This window comes from Sphaerodactylus townsendi, linkage group LG03 (assembly GCF_021028975.2).
Source record: "Sphaerodactylus townsendi isolate TG3544 linkage group LG03, MPM_Stown_v2.3, whole genome shotgun sequence".
In the NCBI taxonomy this organism is placed as follows: Eukaryota; Metazoa; Chordata; class Lepidosauria; order Squamata; family Sphaerodactylidae; genus Sphaerodactylus; species Sphaerodactylus townsendi.
Genome location: NC_059427.1, coordinates 997,673 through 1,025,331, shown reverse-complemented (window position 1 = coordinate 1,025,331; position 27,659 = coordinate 997,673). Strand labels below are relative to the sequence as shown.

The window sequence follows — 27,659 nt, the reverse complement described above, 5'->3', positions numbered from 1 at the left end:
GGGAGGGGAGAAGAAAAGAGGAAAGAAAGAGGTGTTAGTCTTCACAAGTATATTACACTTTTGTCTGCGTTTTTACTTGGACGCATTACTATGTTAGTTAAAAGAGGAGTTGAGGAGCAATAGAAATGAAAGAAGGTAGAATTATATAGAATAGACCCCGTTTCCAACACCCTAGTGATTGGACTTCTCCTTGAACATTAGGACACTTATCTAAGTGTTGTTGGAATTATCAACTTATCTAATTAGTATGCTGGTAATTGTTACTTATCCTGAACTTTTAATACAATTTCGAAGTTCTAATCTTTGTCAACAAGATATAGATTTGGAAGCAATAATATGTTGTTTGTATAACTTAAATCTTCACACATTGCTTATTGTTAGCTTAACAATTCTATGAATTAAACATATTTATTTGGAGTCAATGAGAATTACATTTCTACAATTTGTATCTTAATCTTACAAACATCTTCCACGGTTCCCATTTTAAGTTTCTATCTTTCAACAAGTCTGTATTTCTTGATGACATATTGATTTTCTGCGATAAACTATCTGCGATGTAATATTCCTGTGTCTTATGGATCCATTCCTCTAGAGAAGGTACGGTTGGCAATTTCCAGTGTGTGGCTATCAACAGTCTTGCTGTTGATGATAAATAAAGAAAAAGATATAGGTTATTTTTGGATAGTTGCAAATCTGTTATAACTGGACTCAAAAAATAAATTTCTTTGGTCATTTTGAATTTTATTCCCATCATTCTTTGGATTTGTTTATGTACGTTTTTCCAAAATTTCTTAATTTTCTTACTGGACCACCAGGTATGTATGGAAGAGCCAACCTTTTCTCCACATTTCCAACATGTAGGTGAGTAGTTTTTGTACATTTTGGCAAGTTTTTGCAGAGTATAATACCATCTGTAAAATATTTTTATATTGTTTTCCCTAAGAGTAGTGCATGGAGTGAAATTGTAAATGTTTTTCCAGTATTTCTCCCAGTTTTCTAGTTGAATGTTGTATCCTATGCTTTGTGCCCAGTTAATCATAACTGGTTTTATTATGTCTTGTTCTGTTTTCTGTGCTAATAAGATTTTATATATTTTACTAATCTGTTTATTTTCTTCGCAGAGTAGAACTTTCTCTAGTTCATTTTCTTCATTGGTAATTCCCCAGTATTTTTTTATCAGATTTGAAAAAGTTGAGTAATTGTTCGTATGTGTACCAATTGCAAATTTTATCTCTTATGCTTATTTGTTCTCTGGATTTAAAAATTATTTCATTATTGTTTTTGACTGTGAAGTTTCTGTATGTTGGCCATCTGTCCTCTAAATTGTTATCTTTTAATTGTAGTGATTCCATTCTTGAGACCCATGGGGGTATTTTATTGTAAAATATTTTTTGGTATCTTTTCCAGATTTTTAGTAATACTTTCCTAATGTGATGATTTTTGATTACTGAAGTTCTAGATATTTTCGTTTTTTGTTGTGGCCACATTTGGTTGTGCCATCCAGTCGGACATCCGTAACTTTCCAAATTTAATAGGTTGACATTTTCTAACTTCATCCATTCACTAATCCACTGTAAAGCATTTGCATCATGGTAAAGTTTAAGGTCTGGGACCGCTAAGCCCCCTTTCGTTTTTTCTTGAATCATGTTTATATTTTTAATACAGGGTTTCTTCCCATTCCATATAAATTTGTTTATCTCTTTGTTCCAGTTTAATAGTGGTTTTTCTGTTTCGATAATTGGGATGTTTTGGAATAAGTACATTAGTTTTGGGAGAACATTCATTTTTATTATCGATCTTCTTCCCAAAATCGAGAGATTTATTTTATTCCATTTGATCAGGTCTGTTTTGATTTTGTTCCAGAGGGTGAAATAATTATTTTGTACCAGATTTTGGTTATTTCCTGTTATCTGGATTCCTAAATATTTCATCTTTGTTCAATTTTGAGTTCTGAAATTAATTCCAATTTCTCATTTTCCTTTTTGGATAAATTTTTGGTTAACAGTTTTGATTTATTTTTGTTTATTTTGAATCCTGCTACTTCTCCGAACCTTTTGATCTCATTTATTAGTGTTAGTATGTTATCATTTGGTTCTTTTATGAAAAATATCATATCATCTGCAAAAGCTCTTACTTTGTATTCCCCCCCCCTTAATTCTATTCCTTTGATGTCATCATTTTCTCTGATGTTATTAAGTAGGATCTCTGCAGCCAAAATGAAGAGGAGCAGCGACAGAGGGCAGCCTTGCCACGTTCCTCTATGTATTCCTATTTCCTGTGAGGTTTCGTTGTTGAAAATAATTTTGGCTGTTTGTTTAGAATAAATTCCATTAATTGCATTATAGAAGGGGCCCTGAGCTCCAATTGCTGTTAATGTTTCTTTTAGGAATGACCAATTGATTTGATCGAAGGCTTTCTGTGCATCCAATAATAGGAGTGCGGCTGGGAAGTCTGGTTTGTGATCTAGTAATTCTATTATATTTATGACAACTCTAACATTTTGTTTTGTACTTCTTTTTGGTAGGAATCCAGCTTGATCTTCTTTGATTATTGCATTTAATACTACCTTAAATCTATCTGCTAGAATTGATGCGAATATTTTGTAGTCCACATTGAGTAATGAAATCCTCCTTGGTAAGTATGTTTTCTTTTGTTTTAGGGATTAGGATAATGTTTGCATCTTGCCATGTTTTCACTGGCGTAATGCCCATTGGGCAAGGTGGGCAGCTGCCCAGGGCATCACCTTGTGGGGGGCATCAAAATGCTGGGTTCGTTTTTGGGTATTTTTAGTGGTTTTCCATTTTTGGCCTGCAGGGGACGCAGTTTCTAGGCTAGCGGCACCAAACTTTCAGCGCATCATCAGGAGACTGTCCTTATGTTACCCCCCCAGTTTGGTGAGGTTTGGTTCAGGGAGTCCAAAGTTATGGACTTCCAAAAGGGGTGCCCCTATCCCCCATTGTTTCCAATGGGAGCTAATAGGAGATGGGGGCTACAGTTTTGAGGGTCCATAACTTTGGCCCCCCTGAACCAAACTGCACCAAACTTGGGGGGTATCATTGGGGCAGTCTCCTGATGAGACCCTGAAATTATGGTGCTGATACATCCAAAAATGCGCCCCCTGCAGGAACATCCCAGAAATTTGGCCAAGAATCTTTGTTCTGCATTGAGTTTTCTGCATTGCTGTCAATGGGGGTTGCAGGCTGGGGGGGCACATTTTTGAAGGCACAGTCTCCAAACTTTCAGGATCTCATCAGGAGACTGCCCTAATGATTCCCCCTAAGTTTGGTGCAGTTTGGTTCAGGGGGCCCAAAGTTATGGACCCTCAAAACTGTAGCCCCCATCTCCTATTAGCTCCCATTGGAAACAATGGGGGATGGGGCACCCCCTTTGGGAGTCCATAACTTTGGACTCCTTGAACCAAACCTCACCAAACTTGGGGGTAGCATAAGGACAGTCTCCTGATGATATGCTGAAATTTTGGTGCTGATATGTCTAAAAACTTCACCCCCTGCAGGCACCAATGTCCTAGTGCAAAATATTTTTTGGTCTTGGTGGAGTAGCCGCCCATGGGGGGGGGGGGGGCATCCAACTCAGGTTTTGCCCAGGGCTACAGTTTGCCCAGGGCTGCCTCGTTACGCTCCTGCATGTTTTGGGTATGTTTTTGTCTGTCATTATATCATTAAATATATTTGTTAAGTGTGGAATTAGTTATTGTCCAAATATTTTGTAGTATATGGCAGAGTAGCCGTCCAGCCCTGGCGCCTTGTTATTTTTTAATTTCGATATATTTTTAGACACCTCTTCTATTGAGATTGGTCGGTTTATATTTTTTTGTTGTTCCTCTGATAATTTTATATTGGTTTTTCCTTTCAGATAATTTCGTACTTTATCTATTTTGATGTTCTCCTTGTTGTAGTTTTTGGTAATATTCACAAATTATTTTCCCCATTTCCTCTACATTCATTATAATCTTGTCTTTATTTTTAATTTGTGTTATAATATTTCTTTGTTTTTTCTCTAATTTGTGCTGATAGCCATTTGCCAGGTTTGTTGGCATTATAGAATTCTCTGTTTTAGATATTTGCTCTTGTTCGTAATTTCTTCCATTCTTAACTGTTCTAATTGAGATTTTAATATTTTAATTCTGTTTAGAATATTCTTTTTAGATTTGGGTTTATTTTGTAGTATTAATTCTGATTTTCTTAGCTTTGATTCTAGTCTTGTTTGGGTCTCTCTTTTTTCTTTATTATTTCATATGCTATTATTTCCCCTCTAATTACTGCTTTGTGAGCGTCCCAAATCATGGTTTTATGTTATGCTTGAATTATTAATTTTCCAATCTTCTTCTAGGGCTTTGGTAATTTTCCCCTGGAATTTTTTATCTTTAATCAGCCAATCTTTGAATTTCCAATGGTGTCTATGTTTGGTTTCTGAAAGTGTCCAGCAGACTGGATTGTGGTCTGAAAGAACTCTTGGTAATATGTCTATTGATTTTGTTTTATTGCAGAGGAGACCTGATGTCCAGATCATATCTAATCTGGAATGGCAGCCATGTCGGCCGGAGAAGAAAGTATATCCTCGACCTTTCAGTTCTTTCACTCTCCAAATGTCATATAGTTGGAGCGTTTCCATTAAATTAAAGAATGTTTTTGGTAATTTCCCTATTGCTGTTGTCTGTTTCTTTGTGTGTGACGTTTTTGAATTGGCCAATTTTTTATCTAGCTTTGGGTCAACAAAACCATTGTAGTCACCTATTAGTATCCAGTGGTCATAATTAAGGTTCAGTAAGTTGTCATTTAAATTTGAATAGAATTTAGATTTTTTATTATTAGGGGCATATATACCTGTAGGGATGAGCCGCTGATCCAGCAGCACCGTAAGTAGAGCGCCGAAATGCCAGCGCTCCTACGATCTTCTGGTCGCACCCGCTCCCCTGCCGCTCACCCCCCAATGAGTCACAGGTCATGAACTACCTGGCTCGCAACCACCAGGTGTCCCAGACAAAGGGACAATGGGCCTTTGCCCCCAGGTGTGGATTAGACCCAGACGCTGATGCTTCCTTCCGCACGTAGCAGCCAGGTGAGATCATGCATCACATGATGATCTCTCAGTCTCCCGCTCTCCCGGTTTCCCCCGGTCCGCCTTTCTACACGCCCCCACGATAACCCTAATAAAAGGTGCCAGGTACTGGCACGCGGTAGAGTTGCCAGGACCACGGACCCCCGCGCTCCCGCTGCTGGCTCTCTCCACCAGATGTTATCTCCGCGTCTCGCCTCCTCCTTAGCGACGACCCTGCGGGGATGACTACAAGCTGGTGCCGAAACCCGGGAAATCCTCGAACCTCCACCCTGCTTACCGTCGCCTGGGAAAGGGCCGCGGTACCGACGTCCGCTGGATTGGCGCATCCAGGGACTCGAGTTCTAGGACACTCTCTCGTCTGACGAACCAACGGTAAGTATGGGAGCTTGCAAAAGCAGGGCTTATGACAAGCACGTTAGCGAATTGAAAGCGCTAGCGAAATGCGGCAGGGTCTCCGTAAAGAGAGGGGAGCTGCGCAAATTGGTTGAGGAGATTGAAGCTCAATGTCCATGGTACCCAGAAAGGGGGACATTGAATCTTAAGGATTGGGAAAACATCGGGCGCACTCTTCACAGAGAGCCTCGCGCGCCGATGTCACTGCTACTGACGTGGAGGCAATGCTATGCCGCCATCAGCCTGCAGGTCTATGGCTCCCTTGCCGTAGATCGCCCTCCTTTCGACTCTTCAGCTTCAGTTTCACCCCCGGAACTTTCTCTATCCACTAAATTGGACGCCTGTCCTCCTTCTGCCTCCCTTGCTTCCCCGCCTCATTCAAATCCTCCCGCGGCTCGGCCGCCTCCTCCTTTCGCCCCGCCTCCATTTTCTGAAGCCACCGCACCTCCGTCAGCGCCACGTAATGGCGCGGGTTTCAAAACTCTAGCAGAGCGTATTAGCCACAATCTGCAAAAAAAGGAAACCCTGACGGAAGACGATGCCGATCTCCTTGCCGTATGCCCCATCCACTACACCGATCATGAGGGGGAGGATGGCATCGTTCGGAGAGTTGTCGAGTACCGCCCCCTAGGTTACAACATCCTCACTGAACTCCGCAAGGCAATGCGGGACGTAGGAATCACCAGCCCCTATGTGAGAGGCATGTTGGAAGCAGTCGCGAGGAATCACCTAATGATTCCGGAGGACTGGAAAACCACCTTTCGCATGCTCTTAAACCCCGCACAATATGTGGTCTGGGAAAGCGAGTATCGCCAACAGTGCATAAGCAGAGGAGCAGCCTCTGGCGGCGCCTACACCGCCGCGCAGCTTTATGGCTGCGAAGCTTTCACTAACCCCAACGCACAAATTGTCCTGCCAGAGGCCACCCTTACGGTCGCCTCTGAATGCGCCTACAAGGCGTTTTTGAAAGTCCCCAGTACCGGACGGCCAACCTAAAGTTTTTCTAGCGTCCGGCAGAAGCCTCAGGAGCCCTACGCCGAATTTGTGAACAGGCTCCAGGAGGCCCTCAAGAGGCAGGTTGATAATGAGGAGGCCCAGGGCGAACTCCTTAAGCGCCTTGCCAAGGAGAACGCCTCCGCTGAGTGCCGCAAAGCAGTCACAGGTCTAGGTAGGAACCCCGAACTGGCCGACATGCTTAAGGCTTGCCAGGATATCGGGTCTTTCGCCCATCAAGCCAGCCTTCTAGCTGCTGCCCTCTCCGCTGCCATGAGACAGCCCCGAGACGAGTGTCTCAATTGCGGCAAACCAGGACATTTCCGCAAGGAGTGTAGACTGCCCGGCGGGGGGGCCTACAGCCCGAACGGTGGGGGGTCTCCCCCCAGAAGGCGGGGACCCCCAAGGAGGTCTAGGGTCGGGTGCTCCCAATGCCCGCTGGGGAGGCCCGCATCCGGGCACCTCCCCAGCCCAGGACCAAGATCCGCACCTCAAACCCTTCCCCCGGAGCTCCCCCACGAGATCTTCGCTGCTCCGGCTCAGTATAGTGATCCCATCCCCACGGAGACCATTGGGCTGGTCTTGCCAAAAGCTTCCGCCGCTGAGCAGGGATTGTTCATCATCCCAAGGGTCATCGACTCCACGCACCAGGGAGCCATCCACATCCGGGTGTGGACAAACATCCCGCAGGAACTGCCAAGTTCATCCGATCATCATGCCTCTATGCTTTCACTTGAGCCTAATCTAAGTTCAGCTAATCTAAATCTCGTTGCTTGCTCCCCTCCTACGTCTATACTTCCTGCTCTGCTAGCCCCTTCTATTTCCAAAGTCACCATGCCTCCGCCAGTGCCACCGAGTGGTGCGCATTTCAAAATCTCTGCAGAGTCCATAACCACTGAGTTGCAGCAAAAAGAAATGCTGATGGAGGAAAACACCAACACTCTGGCACTATGCCCAGTCCGTCTCACTAACCAAGAGGACTGCCGTTTTGAACCCTCCTCAGAATGCCCCATAGCCAATCTACAGGACAATGAGGCGTGGAAAGGGGAAGATGCTCGCACAATGGCCTTAAGCCCAAAGTCCCCTTCATGAAGAAGAAGCCCCCTTGGCCCTCTCCAGCTGTAAGGTTCAAACCAGATCTCGTAGCCTCTGAGCCTGTGCAAAGCCCTAAGCTCAAAGCTCCCAGTGGCAGCAAAATCGTCAGTACCTCAGGGAGGGCAGGATCGCAGCCTGCAAAGGAACCGCCCTGCAAGATCCAGAGAGCAAGATCTCAAATCAGAGTTGCAATCCTCCTCATTACTTTATATGTGCTCTGTATGCCTATATATGTTCTGTATGTCTTGCCCCCTTTCAAGAGACCCCTAAAGTTTTCCCCTCCTAAGAGGGATTTTTCCATTGCCTCTAAGCTATGCTCTTGTGCTTCAATTAAAGTTTTTCTCCTTTTGATTATGTGTGCCAATGCCTTGAAAGGCTTCATCCATTACAGCATCAGCCTTAAACGGGACACAGCTCGTGCGTGCTCCCTAGGATGCCGATGGGACCTGCTTCAAGCCGCCTCCATCTTAGTTTAAACCCTCAAAACTCTTCTTCAAACCTTTCCTTGAGAACCTTTTCCTTCGCCCATCTGAGCCTACACTGCCACATTGGCGTGGCGCAAGTTTACATGTGAAGCCAGAATTATTTCCATGCTCCCACATTTTCTGCTGAGCGCCCCCTGGCTAGTCAGTGCCAGGGGGGGGGGTCTCTCAGCCACACCTATCTTACACAGCCTCCGCTGTGAAGGTAGGAAGCGAGCTCAAACCGGCCAAAGTCCCCTTACAGGGAGGGAAGGTAGAGCTGACTTCCAAAACCTTCCCCCCCCCCGCCTTCTTTTCTGCACACCCTCCTTCTCTCTAATGGGCTGACGCACCCCACCCCACCTCTAGATCTAGGATCTGATAAAGGGTTTTTGCAAACCCCTCTCAATTTGCTCGTGTGATCAAACCTCAAGCCCAGGAACTGTTTTCTTTGCATCTTTCTCTAAATCTTTCCTATGGATTGCTATATTACGATATGACTATAATTGTGAATTGATTAAGTTGCTTTGCAAAAAACCCACACTTTAGACGGTGATTGGGATTGCTTGCAAACAAGCACTCGACCTGGGTGTGACCTTTCCTTCCCCCCCCTCCCCCAAGCCTTCTGGCAACTCCTGTCTCCACCTTTGTGTTATGTGCTCTTAATGTCTTGAATGTGGCAAGCCGACCACTGGAATGGGCCAACCGCATCTTTAAGGAAATCTTGGCCAAACAAACTAAAGAAAGGGGAGAGTGCCCTCCCCCCCCACCAACCCAATCAAGGTTTCATCCAGCAGACCATTATCCAAAGTATTCTTTTCTATCTATCAAAAAATTGCCCGCCCCCCCCACTCAGGGCTCGGGCTTTCCATTGTCATCTATAAGAACTAACTCAGCCAGCACGCAAACCCCCTGGGGAAAAGCGTTTGCTTGTTTTTCTCTTCCATACAGGAGTCCAGCTCGCCATGCCAGGCCAGCCCCATCCCGGAGATGGAGCGGGGCCTCCCTGGAGGATCCGACCCCGCCGCCCTGTTGAGAGAGCCCGATTACCCCCCAGCCTGGGTCGAGATGGGAGGGACCTCTCTGGAACCAGTACACCCATTCTTCCATGGAGATCGCAGCCCTCGTTGGGCCCCTCCCCCCCGGGGGAATGGCAGCCTGGGCCAGCTATGGCTCAGAGGTTGACACTGTGTGTCGCTGCTCCTCATCTACAGCCGCCATTCTCTCTCCCTCTCTGCCGCCCCCTGGCTGGAGCTTGAAGTCGCAGCCAGGAACATTCCTGATAGGTTAACCTTTGGAACTCTCCGCTGTTTCCAGCCACCTGATTGTTATCGGGACATGCCTTCTCTTGCAGCCTTGCTCGTGAGAGTCACTGAACTTGCAATGCTAAAGACTATCAGTAGCTCTCTCTCTACGTTCTTGAGAAATCCATGGACTCTACCACCATCGCCCTAAAGGCTTTGGTGGCCAAACAGCAAGAGCCGTGCATTGGACAATTATGCAGCCATGGGCTGCCCCCCTTTTCCTTCATCACCTAGCTTTTGTATTGTTTAGCTATGTTTATTGTTTCCATTTATATGACGCTCTTTGGAACCGACCTCCAAAGGAATTATTGAGTACTGTAACCCAACTGATTGTTGAAGTTATTGCATGCTTTAAATCTTAGAAGTTATGTTATTTGTTGTTGTTGCATCCGTCTGCCGGGACTCTCTGCTGCCGCCTCACCATCGTTCTGCCTCAGGCTCCACCCCGGGAGCCCACACGCCGCCGCCGCTCCGCCCTTCCCCTCGGCCCCCCTTTTGCCGGAGCGACGCGGCGGCTCTAGCCAAGGCGGAGTATGTTTCCCTCGCGACTTCCCTTGTGGGAGTCCCCGGACTTATTTCCTGTAACACCAAGACCATCAGCCGTTCTGGCCTGTGCCCTTGCGAAGTCCATCAATTCTACCTCAACTGCTTTGGATGCTCTGGCCTCCGAGCAGCAGGAGCTTCGTCAAGCGACCTTAGATAATCATGCCGCTATTGATTGCTTGTTATTGTTGATTCATATGAAAGTGCATGAGTTGCCAGATACTGTACTACTGTTCAATTCTGCATTGGTTTGATTGTATGCTTTATTATTGGAGCTTGCCTCGCTCGATGCGTATCTACTTTTGCCTGTAACATGTGTAAGAAACCCTTTGACTTCCCCCCACATCGCAACCAGGTTCTCGTGTTGCACAAGCAGCTCGGCCAGCTTGGCCAAGCGGCGGAGGAGGTAAGCGTCCCTTTAAATCGCCCCCCACAATTCGGCCTCCCTTCTAAAACGTAAAAAAGGAGGAGATGTAGGGATGAGCCGCTGATCCAGCAGCACCGTAAGTAGAGCGCCGGAATGCCAGCGCTCCTACGATCTTCTGGTCGCACCCGCTCCCCTGCCCCTCACCCCCCAATGAGTCACAGGTCATGAACTACCTGGCTCGCAACCACCAGGTGTCCCAGACAAAGGGACAATGGGCCTTTGCCCCAGGTGAGGATTAGACCCAGACGCTGATGCTTCCTCCCGCACGTAGCAGCCAGGTGAGATCATGCATCACATGATGATCTCTCAGTCTCCCGCTCTCCCGGTTTCCCCCGGTCCGCCTTTCTACACGCCCCCACGATAACCCTAATAAAAGGTGCCAGGTACTAGCACGCGGTAGAGTTGCCAGGACCACGGACCCCCGCGCTCCCGCTGCTGGCTCTCTCCACCAGATGTTATCTCCGCGTCTCGCCTCCTCCTTAGCGACGACCCTGCGGGGATGACTACAAGACCTACTAATAATACTGGCTTATTTTCAAAGTATATCTCAATTGCTAGATATCTTGCTTCTGGGTCACTTAGTATTAATCTGGGTTTCAAGTAATTTTTAGCAAAAATTGCTATTCCTCTTTTCTTTTTGGGGAAATTGGTGTGGAATAGTGTTCCTAGCTTATGCCATTTTATATATTTTTCATCTCCAATTTTCAGATGGGTTTCCTGTAAACATAAGACATCGTTATTACATTTACTAAAATAATGCAAGACATTTCTACGCTTCCTTGGATTGTTTAAGCCATTAATATTGCAAGTGGTTAGTTTTTTAAGCATCTTACTGTGCTTTTAGACAAGAAATTAATGTTAGTCAAACACTTAGTTAGATCATCACATATATAGATAATCACATATATAGTTAGTTTAAGATCGGAATAGTATAATGCCTAATCTTCTTCCTGGAGCAAGGTTTTCTTGTTTCTATGTAGAAAGTCCTGTGCTTTTGCTTCTGAGTCAATAACGTATTTCTTGGATTTATATTCGAATATCACACCCTCTAAGTCTGCCCATTTGAATATGATTTCATTGTCTCTCAAGACCTTGGTGATTTTTGCATAAGTTCTAAGTTTTCGAAGTAGGTGTTTTAGTATTCTTATGGTAGTTCCATCAATGCTGATTTTTGGGCAGAGTGTGTCTTTAGTATCAAATTTCTCATGGACTTTCGTACACAGTTCAGTATAATGTCTCTTGGGACTTTATTTTCTTTTGCATAGTGTGAGTTGATCCTGTATAGTTGGTCTATCTCTCTACAGGCTTCATCCTCTGATAATTCCCAGATTTCAGCCAGCATGGGGATGATTTTTCCCACTAGGTTTTCCTTGGGATTTTCTGGAACTCCCCTTAGTCTCAGCATTGTTTCTTTTTGTTTTAGTTCAATAAGAGCCAGTTGGTCTGCATATTCTGCATTCCATTGTTGTATGTTTTCCATTTTGTCCTCTAAGTTTGTAATCCTTTGTGCATTGTCCTTGACTGAGTCTGTTAGTACTTTCATTGAAGCTTCCAGCTTTTGAATGTGGCAAGTATCTTTCTTTACCTCTGAAATGTCAGTTTCATTTTTTTCAAATTTTTCAAGTAGTAAATCCAGGCGGTGGTTCAGATCAGCGTTTTTCTCCGGGGTTTTCCCATCTAATGAGCCTGAACTTTTGATTAAGGCCATGGTGTTGGGCTTACTCCTTGTATTTGCCATTATTACGTCGATGCTCAGTTACGTTACCGGTTTGAAGGTGCTTACTTCTGTAAGTCGTCAATGCTACGTTGCGTTGTTTAACCAGTGTGAGGAGGTTTAAGTTTTTCTAATAGTCTGTGCTCCGTTGAGTTTTGCCGGATCTGGAATCGTTTTTATGTTGCGTTGACGCTACGTTGTGTTTGTTTACCTTCCGCCGTAACGTCCCTTCCGTTTTGCGTCTTTGCTCCGGAAGAAGAGAGTGCTTCTAGCTGCTCATTCCGGATTGTCTATGCCTTCTCTTAAAGCGCCCTTTCCCTCCAAACACTCATGCAAATTTTGTTCTCCCAAATAAAGAAGGCGTTTGTCTTACTTTTGTTTTATTCCTTCTGTGGATCCATTCGTGCTCACAGCTGTTTCTTATTTTTCCGATGACGCCTCTGCTTGCCCTCTGTTATGTTACGGGTACTCGCCGTCAGCACTCTCAGCAGTTTCTTTCTCCGCTCCTTTTCTTACTCGGAGTTCTTTTGTGTTTCAGGTAAGTTTCTTTTTAGGTATCAAAGCATACTTTTCGTCACCCATTCAAGGTTTGTAAATGTTTTCTTTATAGTTTTTTCGTATGTTTAGTTCGGTTAGGTCTGCTGCTCCCGTCTTGTAATCCCTGTTGGTTTGAACGGCAGGCCAGTCCCGTACTCCTCCGCTGAAAAATCAGGGTAGAGATGGTAACTAGTCACTTCTGCCTTCACACGAGTTCTTCCCCCCTTTGTGGGGTTGAATTTGGGGATCCGTAGTTGGCGGATCAGAAAGATATTTAGGGATTAAAAACTGCAGTAGTTTTAATGACGTCTTCCTGGAGCTACGACCTAACCGGAAGAGCAATTTTCATTTCATTTATTGAAAGATGTCTATATTGTCAGCAAATACTCGTGGGTAGTAGGAGGGGGAATGCCCAGTTGGTACCAAGAGGCTGGTTTAGAGCTCCAGGCTTTAACCTCTGGCAGTAAATAATCACATGGACACGGCTGGTATTGTTCCAAAAAACAAGAAAGCATTTATCTCCTATTTCCCATAGTAACATACATGCAGTGCACAGCAAACGTCTCTCAACAACCCACAACCAATTGTCTCACCTCCACACTTTATTGAACTTCTAGGCTCTGAGCCAATCACCGCCTGGATGATGCAACCTGAAACACCTGGGGGAGCATCACATATCTTGTGACCTTGCTGACTCAAAGGCATAGGCGACAATATGTACACTGAAACCTTCACTATTCTAACATATATAACACATAGGCTTTTAGACAAAATACTGTAACAATAATGGAAATACATGGGAAAGAAAAATTCAGTGTTTTAAGAAAAAGTAAATAGCACTACATAGCAAATTAAAACTACAGTTCAAACAGCCACCGAACCATTGGATTTTTAACTAAGCCCTGAATGAAAGACAGGTTGAATTTTTACTATAGCCAAGATATATTTTGTACAGCCGCAGAGATATGACTTGCATGATACTTGCATGTCTAGACAGAAGCTTGAGTGGGTGATAATCCCCAGTATGGCTGGGAAAAGATAGAAACAGGGGAGGCGGGTGGTTATCAGTTAAGTTGTTGAACTGTGGAAAGGCTACTCATGTTGCAAAATGAAATTAAAAACCTTGTTCAATGAGTGAGGAAACTAAATTGCTAAAAAAGCAAATGATTACAGAAGTAGAATCAAAAGCCTCAATGCAGCATTCCAGTTATGAACATGAAGGACTAAAGAGGACTCTTATAATAACCAGAGTAAAGGAACAGAAAAGAACAAAAAAGGAAAAACAAGAAAATTAATCACGCCAGCTGAATCTCGTTCCACACTCTGAACATGCAAAATTACTTTCTGATCTCCAGGGGGTGCTCTTCCAAAACAGTAAGAGAAGATGGGCATCAAATCGGGATGCCTCTTTTGAGCGCGAACAGGGGCCTTACAACGATCACTTCAAAGTTCTCTTGCCTGTGTAGGTTCTTTTGTGGAATGCTTTTGAAGTGGGATGCTTTTGAAGATGGGTACTCTGATTGAATCTCTTTTCACACTCTGAGCACTCCCACAGTCTCTCCTTTGTGTGAGTTCATTCATGGCATCGAAGAGTGCTACCCCGATTGAATCTTTTTCAACACTTTCAGTATTCAAAAGGCCTCTGTGTGAGTTCTTTGATGCATTTTAAGACTGGAACTCTGATTGAATCCCTTTCCACACTCTGAGCATTCAAAAGGTCTCTCCTTTGTATGAGTTCTTTGCTGCTGTTGAAGAGTACTACTCCAACTGAATCTCTTTCCACACTGTGAGCATTCAAGAGGACTGTCCCTTGTGTGAGTTCATTCATGGCATCGAAGAGTGCTACTCCGACTGAATCTCTTTCCACACACTGAGCATTCAAAAGGTATCTGTATGAGTTCTATGATGCGTTTGAGGACTCCTACTATTACTGAATCTCTTTCCAAACTCTGAGCATTCAAAAGGTCTCTCCTTTGTGTGAGTTCTTTCATGATTTTTAAGAGAGCTACTGTGACTGAATCTCTTTCCACACACTGAGCATTCAAAAGGTCTCTCCCCTGTGTGAGTTCTTTCATGGCTTTGAAGATGGCTATTGTGCCTGAATCTCTTTCCACACTCTGAGCATTCAAAAGGCCTCTCTCCTGTGTGAGTTCTTCGATGCACTTGAAGAGTGCTACTGTGACTGAATCTCTTTCCACACTCTGAGCATTCAAAAGGCCTCTCTTTTGTGTGAGTTCTTTCATGGATTTGAAGATGGCTACTCTGACTGAATCTCTTTCCACACTCTGAGCATTCAAAAGGCCTCTCTTTTGTGTGAGTTCTTTCATGCTTTTTAAGAGCGCTACTGTCACTGAATCTCTTTCCACACTGTGAGCATTCAAAAGGCCTCTCTTTTGTGTGAGTTCTTTCATGCTTTTTAAGAGTGCTACTGTGACTAAATCTCTTTCCACACTCTGGGCATTCAAAAGGTCTCTCCCCTGTGTGAGTTCTTTCATGGCTTTGAAGATGGCTACTGTGACTGAATCTCTTTCCACACTCTGAGCATTCAAAAGGCCTCTCTTTTGTGTGAGTTCTTTCATGCTTTTTAAGAGTGCTACTGTGACTGAATCTCTTTCCACACTCTGAGCATTCAAAAGGCCTCTCTTTTGTGTGACTCCTTTCATGCACTTTAAGAGAGCTACTCTGACAAAATCTCTTTCCACACTCTGAGCATTCAAAAGGCCACTCTTTTGCGTGAGTTCTTTCATGCTTTTTAAGAGTGCTACTCTGACTAAATCTCTTTCCACACTCTGAGCATTCAAAAGGTCTCTCTCCTGTGTGAGTTCTTTCATGGCTTTGAAGATGGGTACTCCGACTGTATCGCTTTCCACACTCTGAGCATTCAAAAGGCCTCTCTTTTGTGTGAGTTCTTTCATGCTTTTTAAGAGTGCTACTGTGACTGAATCTCTTTCCACACTCTGAGCATTCAAAAGGCCTCTCTCCTGTGTGAGTTCTTCGATGAACTTGAAGAGTGCTACTGTGACTGAATCTCTTTCCACACTCTGAGCATTCAAAAGGTCTCTCCCCTGTGTGAGTGCCTTGATGGACTTGAAGATGGCTACTCCGACTGAATCTCTTTCCATGCTCTGAGCATTCAAAAGGCATCTCTCCTGTGTGAGTTCTTTCATGCTTTTTAAGGGTGCTACTCTGACTGAAATTTTTTCCACACTCTGAGCATTCAAAAGGTTTGTCCCCTGTGTGAGTTCTTTGATGCCCTTGAAGAGTGCTCATCTCGACCATGTGACTTCCTTTCTGCCTCTTTGTTCTGCCTTGATTCCTAATGCTGCCTTTCAAATATTCGTCCTTCCAGTTTCCTGGCAATAGCTGATGTAGTTCCTCATTCCCCTCATTCCACTGCTTGTCCCCTGCTGGAATAAAAAGAGAGATCCTGTTAGCACCCACACAAGGTGGTCTGATCTTCCCTCAAAATTCCATCCTCATGAAAATATTTAACTAATTTTTTCCTGCTTTGCACTGAATGATACTTTAATAGACACTTTAAACCTGTGGGTCAGGACCCCTTTGGGGGTCGAACGATCATTTCACAGGGGTCACCTAAGACTCTCTGCATCAATGTTCTCCATCTGTAAAATTGATAAATGTTAGGGTTGGGGGTCACCACAACATGAGGAACTGTATTAAAGGGTCACGGCATTAGGAAGGTTGAGAACCACTGCTTTAAAGGGACATGAAAGCCCTCTGCATCAGAAAGGCTTCGTTCGCAGTCTCACAATTTATACTGCTCCTACCTGAGTGAATTCTTTGATGAGAAGCGAGTGCTAATTCCCGACTGAAGGTCCTTCCACCCTTCATGCAATCATATGGTTTCTCTGCTGAGGGAATTTGCTCCTTGGAAATAAGACTGATATTCTCCCTGAAGATCTTTCCAAACGCCAAACTTTCATTTTTATTTTCCCTGGAGTGGATTCTCTGGTTAGAATGGAGGTCTTTGTTCCTTCTTGTTTTGCTTGATGTTTCTTCTTCAACTGGGATTTCATAGAAGCCTCCTCCATGGGACAGAACGGGCTTATCCCTTCTGTTGTCTGCAAGGCTTCCCTCCTGTCTCTGTGGTCCATCTCCATCCCCGAAGTTTCCTTTGGAGTCTTCATCCTTGGCTTTTTCCACAGAGAACTGCTGAAATCCCCCAGCTGTCTCCTCTATGTCTGCAGCTGGAGGAAAGAAAGAGGTCAGTCAGAACCTAGGCAAGAAGCCAAGCCGCACATCAAGCACAGCTCTTTAATGGGTGACCATTTTTTTTACCAGACCTTCTTTCCCCTCAACTTAGCTGATGGTTACACCTTATTCCCAGCCAGGCCCACCAGTTAAGCTGGTTTTCATATTCAGCCTATCCCTCCTCAACCTCTCCCCCCCCCCCCCACACTCGTATGCACTCTCAGGGGGACAAGTGGCAAAGCACCACCATTCACATTTGACTTTTCATGAAAGATCTTCTGAGTCTCTACTATTGATGATTAAACAGAAGAAAAAGTCAAGGCTTTTATACCACACTTTTCTCTATCATAAGGAACCTCCAAGCAGCTTATCAATCACAATCCCTTCACGCTACAGGCATCTTATGAGGTAGTTGGGGCTGAGAGAGTTCTGAGAGAACTGTGCTTGGTCCAATGTCATCCAGCGTGCTTCATATGAAAAAGTAGAGACTCAAATTCCTCTCTCCTTACTAGACTCCACTGCTCTTAATTACTACACCATGCTGGTTCTCCAGAAGAAGTTACCAAGATATCCAGTCCTGCAACTACACAAAGAGGTTCCTTCTAGTTGTCATGAAAGCCATGAAGAGTTGGTTTTCAACATTGCTGGTGTGGGGGAGGAAGGAGGATTTCACCTAGTGACCTGGACACTTGAAAGCCGACCACCATGGTTTTGGGTAGAAGCACCCAATGTAAGGGGTGCAGGTGAGTCCCAAAGGCATCTAGGTGTTAGCTGTAGGAAAGTGTCAGGACTACATTTCCCAGAATCCACTGATCGCGGACAAATCGCGGACAAATCGCAGCCACGAACCGCCCCTTTTGAAATCACCACATATACTGGGACTGAGGGCACGAACCCTCAGTTCCAGCACCCTGTAGTGAGGGTGACACAAATCAATAAAGTTTGTTTCTTTTTCAAGTCGACTTTGTTTGAGTGTGTCCACCTGAGGGGAAAGCATGTGCGTCTGGAGGCAGTTTCCCCACAGTAAGCACACTCCTGGCCCGGAGCTGGCATCCTGCTTGGCCATGCCGAGCGCATGAGACATCCTCGTGGCCCCCCATCTCCCCTGGGTGAATGTGTATTCCGGACCAACTCGTGACTCTTAGTCACTCCTGGCTCACTGTGGCTACATGCACTCACCGACAGCGATGTTGCAACCTTTGCCTGAAGACCCTGCCCTCCCATTGTCGTGCCTTCCCGCAAATCCCTTAATAAACGGGTGTCAAAAGCTCCAATCCTCAGAGCCTGTGAGAGCCACTCTACGGAGCTCTCTTTCACCGAACTGCATCTCTGTCTCCTTTCGTCTTGCAATACATGGTGCCCGAACAGGGACCTCAATGAACTGTGGCCTCGCCTTTCTTACCAACGCCTGGAATAGGCCCCTCGGTGCACCCATCCTTCTGGACCCCTTACTCTTCGGTAAGCATGGGATTGTGTTTCAGCTCAGCGCAGAGCAAGCATGTCGAGGAATTAGAATTCCTGACAAACAAGGCCAAATGCCCCGTAGCAAAGGGAGATTTGCGGGAACTGGTAGAGGAAATAGGCAAGCACTGTCTCTGGTACCCAGAGGCTGGAACTTTGAACCCCAGGGACTGGAAAAGGATCCGGCTAGTGCTCCATACTGAGCCCCATGCACCAATTTGCATCCTGCACGCATGGTTTCAGTTCCGCCACACCATAGAAGTGATAGTTCCCAACCTGTCACCTCGCCCACCGCCAAACTGTCCCGACAATCACCTCCCACTTGTCCCGTAGCCGTTGTCTGTCCCCCATCTGCCCCTGGGCTCCCTCTGCCATCCAACCCGGCACGGCCCCGGCCGAGCCGAGCAAAGGCGGCCCTTACAAATTTCTAGCAGATCGCCTTAAATCTGAACTGCAGAATAAGGAAACCATCGATGAGGACGATGCAGATCTCCTTGCCCTGTGCCCCGGCCAAGCCGAGCAAAGGCGGCCCTTACAAATTTCTAGCAGATCGCCTTAAATCTGAACTGCAGAATAAGGAAACCATCGATGAGGAAGATGCAGATCTCCTTGCCCTGTGCCCAGGGGAGGAGGATCTGCATGGCAAAAGGATAGTTGAGTACCGTCCCCTAGGGTACAATATCCTTACAGAGCTCAGGAAGGGAATATGGGATGTAAGCTTAACCAGTTCCTACATGCGAGACATGCTAGAAGCAATCATGCGGAATCACTTAACGGTTCCTGAGGACTGGAAAGTCACCTTCTGCATGTTGCTTTACCCATCCCAATACGTCATCTGGGAAAGCGAGTTCCGCCAGCAGTGCGTTCAGAAGGGTGAAGCCTCTGGAGGGGCATACACAGCGGCTCAGCTGTACGGAGCTGGTGATTTTGCCGCTGCTGCCGCCCAGGTAGTATTGCTAGAAGCAACACTAAATGTTTCTGCCGAATGCGCCTACAAAGCTTTCCTCCGAGTGCCAGCAGCAGGACAACCTTCCCAGAGCTTCACAACCATTCGGCAAAAGCCCCGAGAGCCTGATGCTGATTTCTTAAATCGGTTGCAGGACGCTCTGAGAAGGCAGGTAGACAACGAGGCTGCCCAGAACGAGTTGCTCACGCGACTGGCAAAGGAGAACGCCACCGCTGAGTGCCGCAGAGCAATTCAAGGCCTCGGAAAGAACCCAGAGCTAGCGGACATGCTCAAAGCATGCCAGGGCGTGGGGCCTTCCTCCCACCAAGCCAACCTCCTAGCAGCAGCCGCCCTGGTCTCAGGACAAAGACCCCAAGGGGATTGCTTCAATTGTGGGAAAAAGGGATTCTTCAGACGGGAATGTCGGGCCCCGGGGTGGGGGCGGGGGCATACCACCCCAGCCCGGCAGGACCCCAGAACCAGGGGTTCTGTGCTCCAAGTGCCAGAAAGGGTATCATTGGAAAAGCGACTGCCGTTTGGGAAACTCCAGGCCAGGCCCCTCCCTGGCCCCAGAACAAACAAGGGAGTACTGAGGCAGTCAGGAGACTCAGGAGCGGAGGGGTTGGAGACAACACCCACAGCTGGCATTTCCCTAGTCTGTCAGGTACCCCTCCTCATGAAATTCCCACATGAGATCCATATAATCCCACTCGGTATAAGGACCCAATCCCATCTTCTACCATCTGCTTAGTATTGTCTAAAGCAACAGCCGCTGAGCAGGGTCTATTTGTCATTCCAGGGGTTCTTGACTCCACTCACCAGGGCGTGGTCCATGTCCAGGTGTGGACCAACCTCCCTCAGGAGCTGCCCAGTGGAGTCAGCTGCGCCCAGCTCATCCTCCTGCCCCATGCCCGGCCACCCCCTGCTGCTCAGAAGGGAGAGTACTCAGGTAACACCAGAGCACCAAGCGGCGCCACAGTAGCAGCAGTGGAAACGCCCATCGGCCGCTCACACCCTTATTTGGAGTTGCTCTTCGAGGGACTTCCCTTCAAAGGGTTGGTAGACACCGGGGCTGACGTCACCATCATCCGAAAGGCGGAGTGGCCAGGCGAGTGGCCATCCAAGCCTTGCCCGCAGGTCTGGGGAGTGGGAGGAAAGCAGGCAGCCTGACACGCCCTCGCCCCGCTCACAGTCACTTGCCCTGGGTTGCAGCGGAAGCTGATGGTCCGCCCCCTAATCCTTGATATCCACGTGAATTTGTGGGGAAGGAATCTGATGAGACAAGTAAGTACAACCTTAGTGTGGGACGGCAAGTTCAAAATCCACCTCCCTCCCCCTTACTTGGCTCATGGACACCCCGGTCTGGCTCACAGACACCCCGGTCTTGGCTCACAGACACCCCCTTACTTGGCTCACAGACACCCCGGAACAATGGCCGCTGCCTCAGGAAAAGTTAATTGCAATGCAGCAACTAGTGGCAGAACAGCTAGCCGCTGGCCACATCGAGATCTCCCCCTCCCCCTGGAATACCCCCGTTTTTGTAGTCAAGAAGAAAAGTGGCCGCTGGAGGCTCTTATAAGACCTCCATGCGGTCAATGCTTGCATGCAGCCCATGGTCCCCTTGCAGTGTGGATTGCCCAACCCAAACTTAATCCCTTCAGATTATCAGATCCTCGTGATCAACCTGAAGGACTGCTTCTTCAGCATTCCTCTAGCCCCAAAAGATCGGGCTCGCTTTGCCTTCACTGTACCAGTTTTAAATCACCAACAGCCTACTGCCAGTTATCAGGGAAAACTCTGCCACAGGGAATGCTTAACAGCCCCACCCTCTGCCATTATTTTGCGCATCAGGCTCTGGCTCGTGCTGAAGTCCCTGAAGTCCAAATATACCATTACATGGATGACATTCTAGTTGCAGCCCCTGTCGTCTCTCCGCAGTGGATGACCCTGCTTGCAAAAATCCTCCTGCGACCAGGATTGCGTTTTGCCCCAGAGAAAGTTCAGCAGAAGGAACCCTTTTCTTACTTAGGTCATAAGCTTTTGCACTCCTACTCTGCTCCAGCCCTACCAGAAATTCACATCCCAGATACTTTAACACTGCTGCAACTTCAGCAGCTGTTAGGCACCCTCAGTTGGGTGCGCTCATTTTTCACCCTTCCCACGACTCTACTCTCTGCTTACATTGGCAAAACAGCCGGGAGAAAAAAATCCGTCTCACCAAAGCTCACGCCTTCCAGGCAGTTAAGGAAGCCCTAGTGCAGCGCTGGGTGGATCGCGCCCCGCTGAAAAATTGGCCCCTGACTCTTTTCCTCTTAAACACCCCCTCCTTGCTAACAGGAGTCCTAGGTTTCACCCAAGCCTCCCGTACATTCTTGATCGAATGGCTTTACTTGCCGCACACACCGGCAAAGAATTATTTCCACCCTAGCCCAATCCCACACCGACCTCATCAGCATGGGGCGGCAACACACCATAGCTTTGATCGGCTGGGACCCTGAGGCCATCACTGTGCCATTCACACGCACAGAGTTCCAACACGTGTGAGCCAATTCCACTCCCTTGCAGTACGCTTTAGAAGGGTTCGTTGGAAAGATCCTTTATCACCTCCCCGTCCCCGACCCTCGCTTCACCCTCCTGCACTCTGGCCCTTGCTCCATTCAAGCACTCACAGTGGCCACGCCCCTCAATGACGCACCCACAGTGTTCACCGACAGCAGCAAGCGCGTTGGGGCCATTGCTTATCAGCAGGAGGGGAAGTGGCTCACAGCTTACACCCCCCCCCAAGCCTCCGCCCAACGCAGCGAGATTGCTGCCGCCATTTTAGCTTTTCAGCGCTTTCCCCAAGCTTTTAACCTCCTCGTCGATTCTCAATAAGTAGCCATGTGATTGCTCATCTGCCGGGAGCCCTCGTTGCTCCTCGGATCGATGCGAACCTCATGAGTCTTTTCCTTTGCGCAATCTTCTATCTCTAAGAACTTTCCCGTACTTCGTAGGACACATTGGAAGTCACACACCCCTTCCGGGCCCCCTCAGCAAGGGCAACCGACAGGCAGATGAAGCCACCCACATCGCCTCCTTGTTTCCAGACCCCTTTCAATCTCACGATTTCTTTCACCAAGGAGCAAAGGCTCTCGCCCGCTCCTGAAATATTCCCCTGCCTCACGCGCAGTCTATCGTAAGATCTTGCACTCAGTGCTCCCGTTTAGAAGAAGAAGAAGAAGAGTTTGGATTTATATCCCCCCTTTCTCTCCTGCAGGAGACTCAAAGGGGCTGACAATCTCCTTGCCCTTCCCCCCTCACAACAAACACCCTGTGAGGTAGGTGGGGCTGAGAGAGCTCAGAAGAGCTGTGACTAGCCCAAGGTCACCCAGCTGGCGTGTGTGGGAGTGTACAGGCTAATCTGAATTCCCCAGAGCTGGGAATCAAACCCGGTTCCTCCAGATTAGATACATGAGCTCTTAACCTCCAGATTCCCCAGAGCTGGGAATCAAACCCGGTTCCTCCAGATTAGATACATGAGTTCTTAACCTCCAGATTCCCCAGAGCTGGGAATCAAACCCGGTTCCTCCAGATTAGATACATGAGCTCTTAACCTCCTACGCCACTGCTGCTCCTAGCAGATTTTGGAGTCACCGCAGATTTTGGAGTCAACCCCGGGGATACCCAAGCGAACGAACTATGGCAAATGGACGTTACCACAGTGCCATCCCTAGCTCCATGGAAATACGTTCACGTGTCAATTGACACCTATTCAGGGTACCTTTGGGCCACAGCACTGAGGGGGGAAACTGCATCTCATGTAATTCAGCATTTGTTTTCTTGCATTAAAAACAGATAATGGTCCCACCTACACTTCTGCCGCCGTGCTGCAGTTTTGCAACACAAAACTCCTGCAGGAGAGAAAGGGGGGATATAAATCCAAACTCTTCTTCTTCTTCTACATGGGGGATTGTGTTCACACACGGTCTCCCCTATAACAGCACGGGCCAGGCAATAGTGGAGCGAGCCAACCGGTCATTCAAAGACATTTTGGCCAAACAAAGTAAAGAAGGGGGGTTGAGCCCCCCCCCCCCCCCCCCATCAAGGAGTCATTCAACAAACAGTTGCAAAAGTTCTCTTCACAGCAAATCGCTTGAATCTGCTCACCCTGCCCACCGGCCAGCAAATGGCACCGGTGGAATAAGAACATAAGAACGTAAGAACAAGCCAGCTGGATCAGACCAGAGTCCATCTAGTCCAGCACTCTGCTACTCGCAGTGGCCCACCTGGTGCCTTTGGGAGCTCACGTGCAGGATGTGAAAGCAATGGCCTGCTGCTGCTGCTGCTCCTTCCTGCTGCCCAGGTATATTACCGGCAGTCCCCAGATTTAACCTGGTGAGGACCCGTCCCCTTAGTCTCCTGGGGGAGGGGCTACACCTCTGTTCTTCTCCCCACAGGTCCTTTGTGGCTCCCGGCCGGGCACGTGCATCCCGCCCATGGCTTGGCATTGAGGAGGGACCAACCCAATCCCCGAGATAAAAAACGTGACCCTGAAGCAAGACCAACAGTCCTGTCAGAAGCAAGACCACCAACCCGCTTGGAGGAGCCGCAACCCTCGTCAGGGGCTTCCAAGGACCGGGATGACCTGGGGAGACGTCAAAGCCACGACCAACCGGGCGCAGCTGCTGCTGCACCAACAAGGATTGCCAGAAACCCCAGAAAGACTGTGTGCTGCCATCTTTGAGGTTATCACTGCAAATTCCTTAGTCATTGTACTGTGTTTCCTTTGCTGCCTGACTCCAACAGCGGCTCCTCCTCTGCCACAAGAGACTCTTCATAAGAGACTGGAATATAATATTTGGGAGCGACTGGCTTTAACTGCTAATGTTTCAACTTTCTGTTTGGGTCAGCATTGGGAGGTGGGACGCTTGTTGAATTCTTGCTTATTTTCTGTAAGCAACTTGGGATTAGGCCAACTCATGAACGCCTCAGCCATCAGGTATTCCGTGAGCGCCAGCTGGGGGCCAGCCACAAAGACCCTCCCCACAAGCACCCTCTCCTTCCTTATGACCAATGTTGCTAATCATAAGGCCAATACCTGTGCCCGCATCTATGCCCAGCCCGGGACTCGCCCGGGTCGTGGCCCGGTCACCGGGCCAGCCTCCTGGAACTGCTCCCACCAAGAGGAGATTTCATATGTGGACACTCACATTCTGCTTCCCCCTGGGCTGGTTCTGGACATGTGGCCAGAGAACATTCAATTACATACCTGCAAACCTCACGGTAGGAACTCTTTGCTGCCTCAGCCGCTTAACCGTAGTTCTCCCCCAACCCCCAGCCGCCATGCATGATCGCTCCCGTCGCTACGCAGCCCCCTTTGATTCTTCCTGCCAAAGCGACATGCAACTCCTCTCCAAAGCTGAATATGTGTCCCTCGCACTTTCCCTTGTAGGCCTCCCAGGCCTGGCAACTTACAACGCAAAGACGCTCAGCCGTCTAGCTTGTGCCCTTGCAAAATCCATTAACGCTACCTTGGCAGCCCTAGAGGCATTGGCGGCAGAACAGCAAGAGCTGCGCCACGCCACCCTCGACAATCGAGCAGCCATCGACTATCTCCTTCTGCTTCATCATCAGGGCTGCGAAGTGGTTCGCAATATGTGCGGTTTCAACCTTTCTGACAATTCTCACTTAGTTCATGAGCAAGTGCAAAATTTACAGGAGCTAGTGGCCAACATCAAGGCCGATGTTTTGCCCTCTTGGTAGTCTGCCCTGTGGGGCTGGCTCCCGGGGGGATGGCTATGATTCAAACTCTGATTGGTATTATTGCTTGTCTCTTTCTTGGATGTTGCTTCTTTCAATGCACAAATGGTATGATAAGCAGTTGCTGGAAAATGCGCCTTGCTTTTCTGCTGCACTGTGACCATGTGTTTGTACTGTACAAACAGCTGAGCCAATTTCAAAGCATGGCGGAGAGCTCCCCCGAATTAGAGAAGCCCGCCAACAACAGCGCACCTTAAAACAAAGAAAGGGGAGATGTGGGGAAAACATGGGCGTCTGGAGGCAGTTTCCCTACGGTGAGCACACTCCTGGCCCGGAGCTGGCGCACGAGACGTCCTTGTGGTCCCCCCGTCTCCCCTAGGTGAATGTGTATTCCAGACCAACTCGTGACTCTTAGTCACTCCTGGCTCGCTGTGGCTATGTGCACTTGCCGATAGTGATGTTGGAACTTTTGCCTGAAGACCCTGCCCTCCCATTATCTTGCCTTCCCGCAAATCCCTTAATAAAGGGGTGTCAGAAGCTCCGATCCTCAGAGCCTGTCAGAGCCACTCTACGGAGCTCTCTTTCACCGAACTGCATCTCCGTCACCGTCTCCTTTTGTCTTGCAACACCCACCTTTACAGAAATGGCCTTGGGCACCCTCCACCTTGGTTTTTCCTAAGTAATTCCCCCCACCATTCCCTGGAATATCCCACATCTCAGGATACAGCAGGAGGAAGGAGCTTCTGAGCACTCCAGATTTCAGGACCCAGAAGGTCTCCCTCTTTCCTTTCCAAGCAAGCTTCGTGATTCTGCCAAAGTAAGATATGAGAAGAAGTGAAGCAGAAGTCCTCCAAGGCTATTCCTTGCTCATTCCTTTGACATATCATGTAGGATACTGACTCCTTTGCACACACCCAGAGAAAATGATGGTTCTTACATAGGGAAGGAAAGAATCCGAGGAAGAGGCCTGTTTTCCCAGGAGGAATGGAAACGTGATCAAAACCAAAGGCCACATTGCCAAACAGTGTAAGAAGAAGACCCCACTTATTCTCTACCTTCAAGGAGTATCAAAATGGTTTACAAACTCCTTCCCTGCAACAGAAACCTTGTGGGGTACGTGGCTCTGAGAGAGTTCTGAGTGAACTGTGACAGATCTAAGGTCAGCCAGCAGGTTTCACGTGGAGGAGTCAGACCCTTTTCTCCATATCAGAGTCTGCCACCGTAAAACATTACAACAAGCGGGCTCTCCAGTTTGCAGGCATCACCGTGAAACTACTGGAGGACAAGAGTATTCTAATGGTTGTCGACTGAATAATTAGGATGTTGCCCCTACCAGAGCCTTCCTGGGGGCCTCTCGATCCCACACTGGCCTCAGGCTGGAACACTGGCTCGGTTGCCCTGGGCAAACCTGGTTGCTCTACTCAGCCACGCTGAATCTTGTTTTCGCTGCAATTCTGCCACCTTGAGGCCTCCACAAGAGAGCAAGTAGCGGAACAGGCTTCAACACAACATAGTGATGTTCAAGATTTTGATTCATGCCTCATCCCAAAGGTAGAAATGTGTTCCTCTGGAACCTATGAGAGTTCCTTACCCAGACAGGCCACGTTCCCATAGTTCTCCAGCATGACATCCTCATAGAGAGCTCTTTGGTCTGGATCCAGCAGTGCCCACTCTGCCTCCGTGAAATACACGGCCACCTCCCCAAAGGAAACCTGAGGCTAAAAGAAAAACATTTCTTTGTCAGAGGTCATGCTAAGCAGAGATGGCACTCTGGAAAGGGGTGTTCTGGGAGGGTACAGGGTGGAGAACTTGACGTGTGAATAAGGAGTGGCGTTCAGAGCCTCTTGCCTGGGCCCCTCAGCACCAACTGCAGGAGAAACCCCCCTCCCTAAGAAGAGAGCGGGGATTCAGGCTTTCCCCTGCTCATCTCCCCCACCTGGACCGCAGGTGCAGCAGCTGTTTTCATGCCTCCGCAAAGAGAAAAGATCAACAGTGTCTGTTCACTCCCTGTGAGAGAGAGAGAAGTAGAAAAAACAGCATTAGACTCCACTTCCTGTTCTGTTTGCTTGCATGAATCATACTTCATGCATCCTGTTCCCAGTGCTGTGAAAACTTATCCTTTGTACACTCAAAAAAAGCTGCAACCATTTCTAATAAGTAGTGGGAGAGGAGGGAGAGAAGCACAAGGTAAACCAAGGTAAGCTACTTGACACGTTTTAGACTTCTGTGATAAGTGAAACTTGTCCCGTCAACACTGGAGCTGAAAAATGTGAGAGCATCTCAGCTGGTTCAGGCCAAAGGCCCAGAGATGCTGTGTTCCCTCTGCCTGGGCCATTTTAAAATATGCCCTGGATTCCAGGCTGGTGGAAGAAAAAGACTGCAGCCAAAACGAGGTTGCCTGGCATGTGACTGTCACATCAGGCCAAAAAAAACAGACGGGAAATGAGTGCATCTGGACACTGAGAGTAATAACATTGAGTGTTCATAGCATCTACTGATCCACTCATGTCACATCGGTGTTTTTGGCCAGATGTCAGTTCAACGTGGGATAACTTCTACCCCAAGGCTCTCCCCACACCCTGGCATCCCTCCTCCCCCATCCTATTTGCTACAGAGGCCTGTCAGATGCTCCAATAAGCATGAGTACGAAACACATTTGTCCAGGGCTCCTGGCCCCCAGCAACTGGTTCTCAGAGCTATGCTGACCAGAAAAGGCAGGCTTTGTTTATTCACAGGACTGTGGAGCTTGGATGAG

At 47.6% G+C, this 27,659-nt stretch overlaps 2 protein-coding genes across 2 annotated transcripts in view; both read right to left on the bottom strand.

Annotated features, from left to right (window-relative positions):
- LOC125429603 (oocyte zinc finger protein XlCOF20-like) overlaps positions 1-26,914 on the bottom strand; it is a 38,663-nt gene extending 11,749 nt beyond the window's left edge. Inside the window, exons 1-5 of the mRNA XM_048490855.1 lie at positions 26,841-26,914; positions 26,496-26,622; positions 16,335-16,754; positions 15,521-15,953; positions 15,185-15,352 (exon numbers count right to left, since the gene is read on the bottom strand). Coding sequence (XP_048346812.1) covers positions 15,185-15,352; positions 15,521-15,953; positions 16,335-16,754; positions 26,496-26,622; positions 26,841-26,870 — 1,178 coding nt within the window. The 5' untranslated portion in view covers positions 26,871-26,914. The remainder of the gene's footprint in view (positions 1-15,184; positions 15,353-15,520; positions 15,954-16,334; positions 16,755-26,495; positions 26,623-26,840) is intronic.
- The window catches only part of LOC125428777 (zinc finger protein OZF-like), a 798,123-nt gene that overhangs the window by 220,252 nt on the left and 550,212 nt on the right, over positions 1-27,659 (bottom strand). The gene's annotated exons all lie outside the window — the stretch shown is intronic.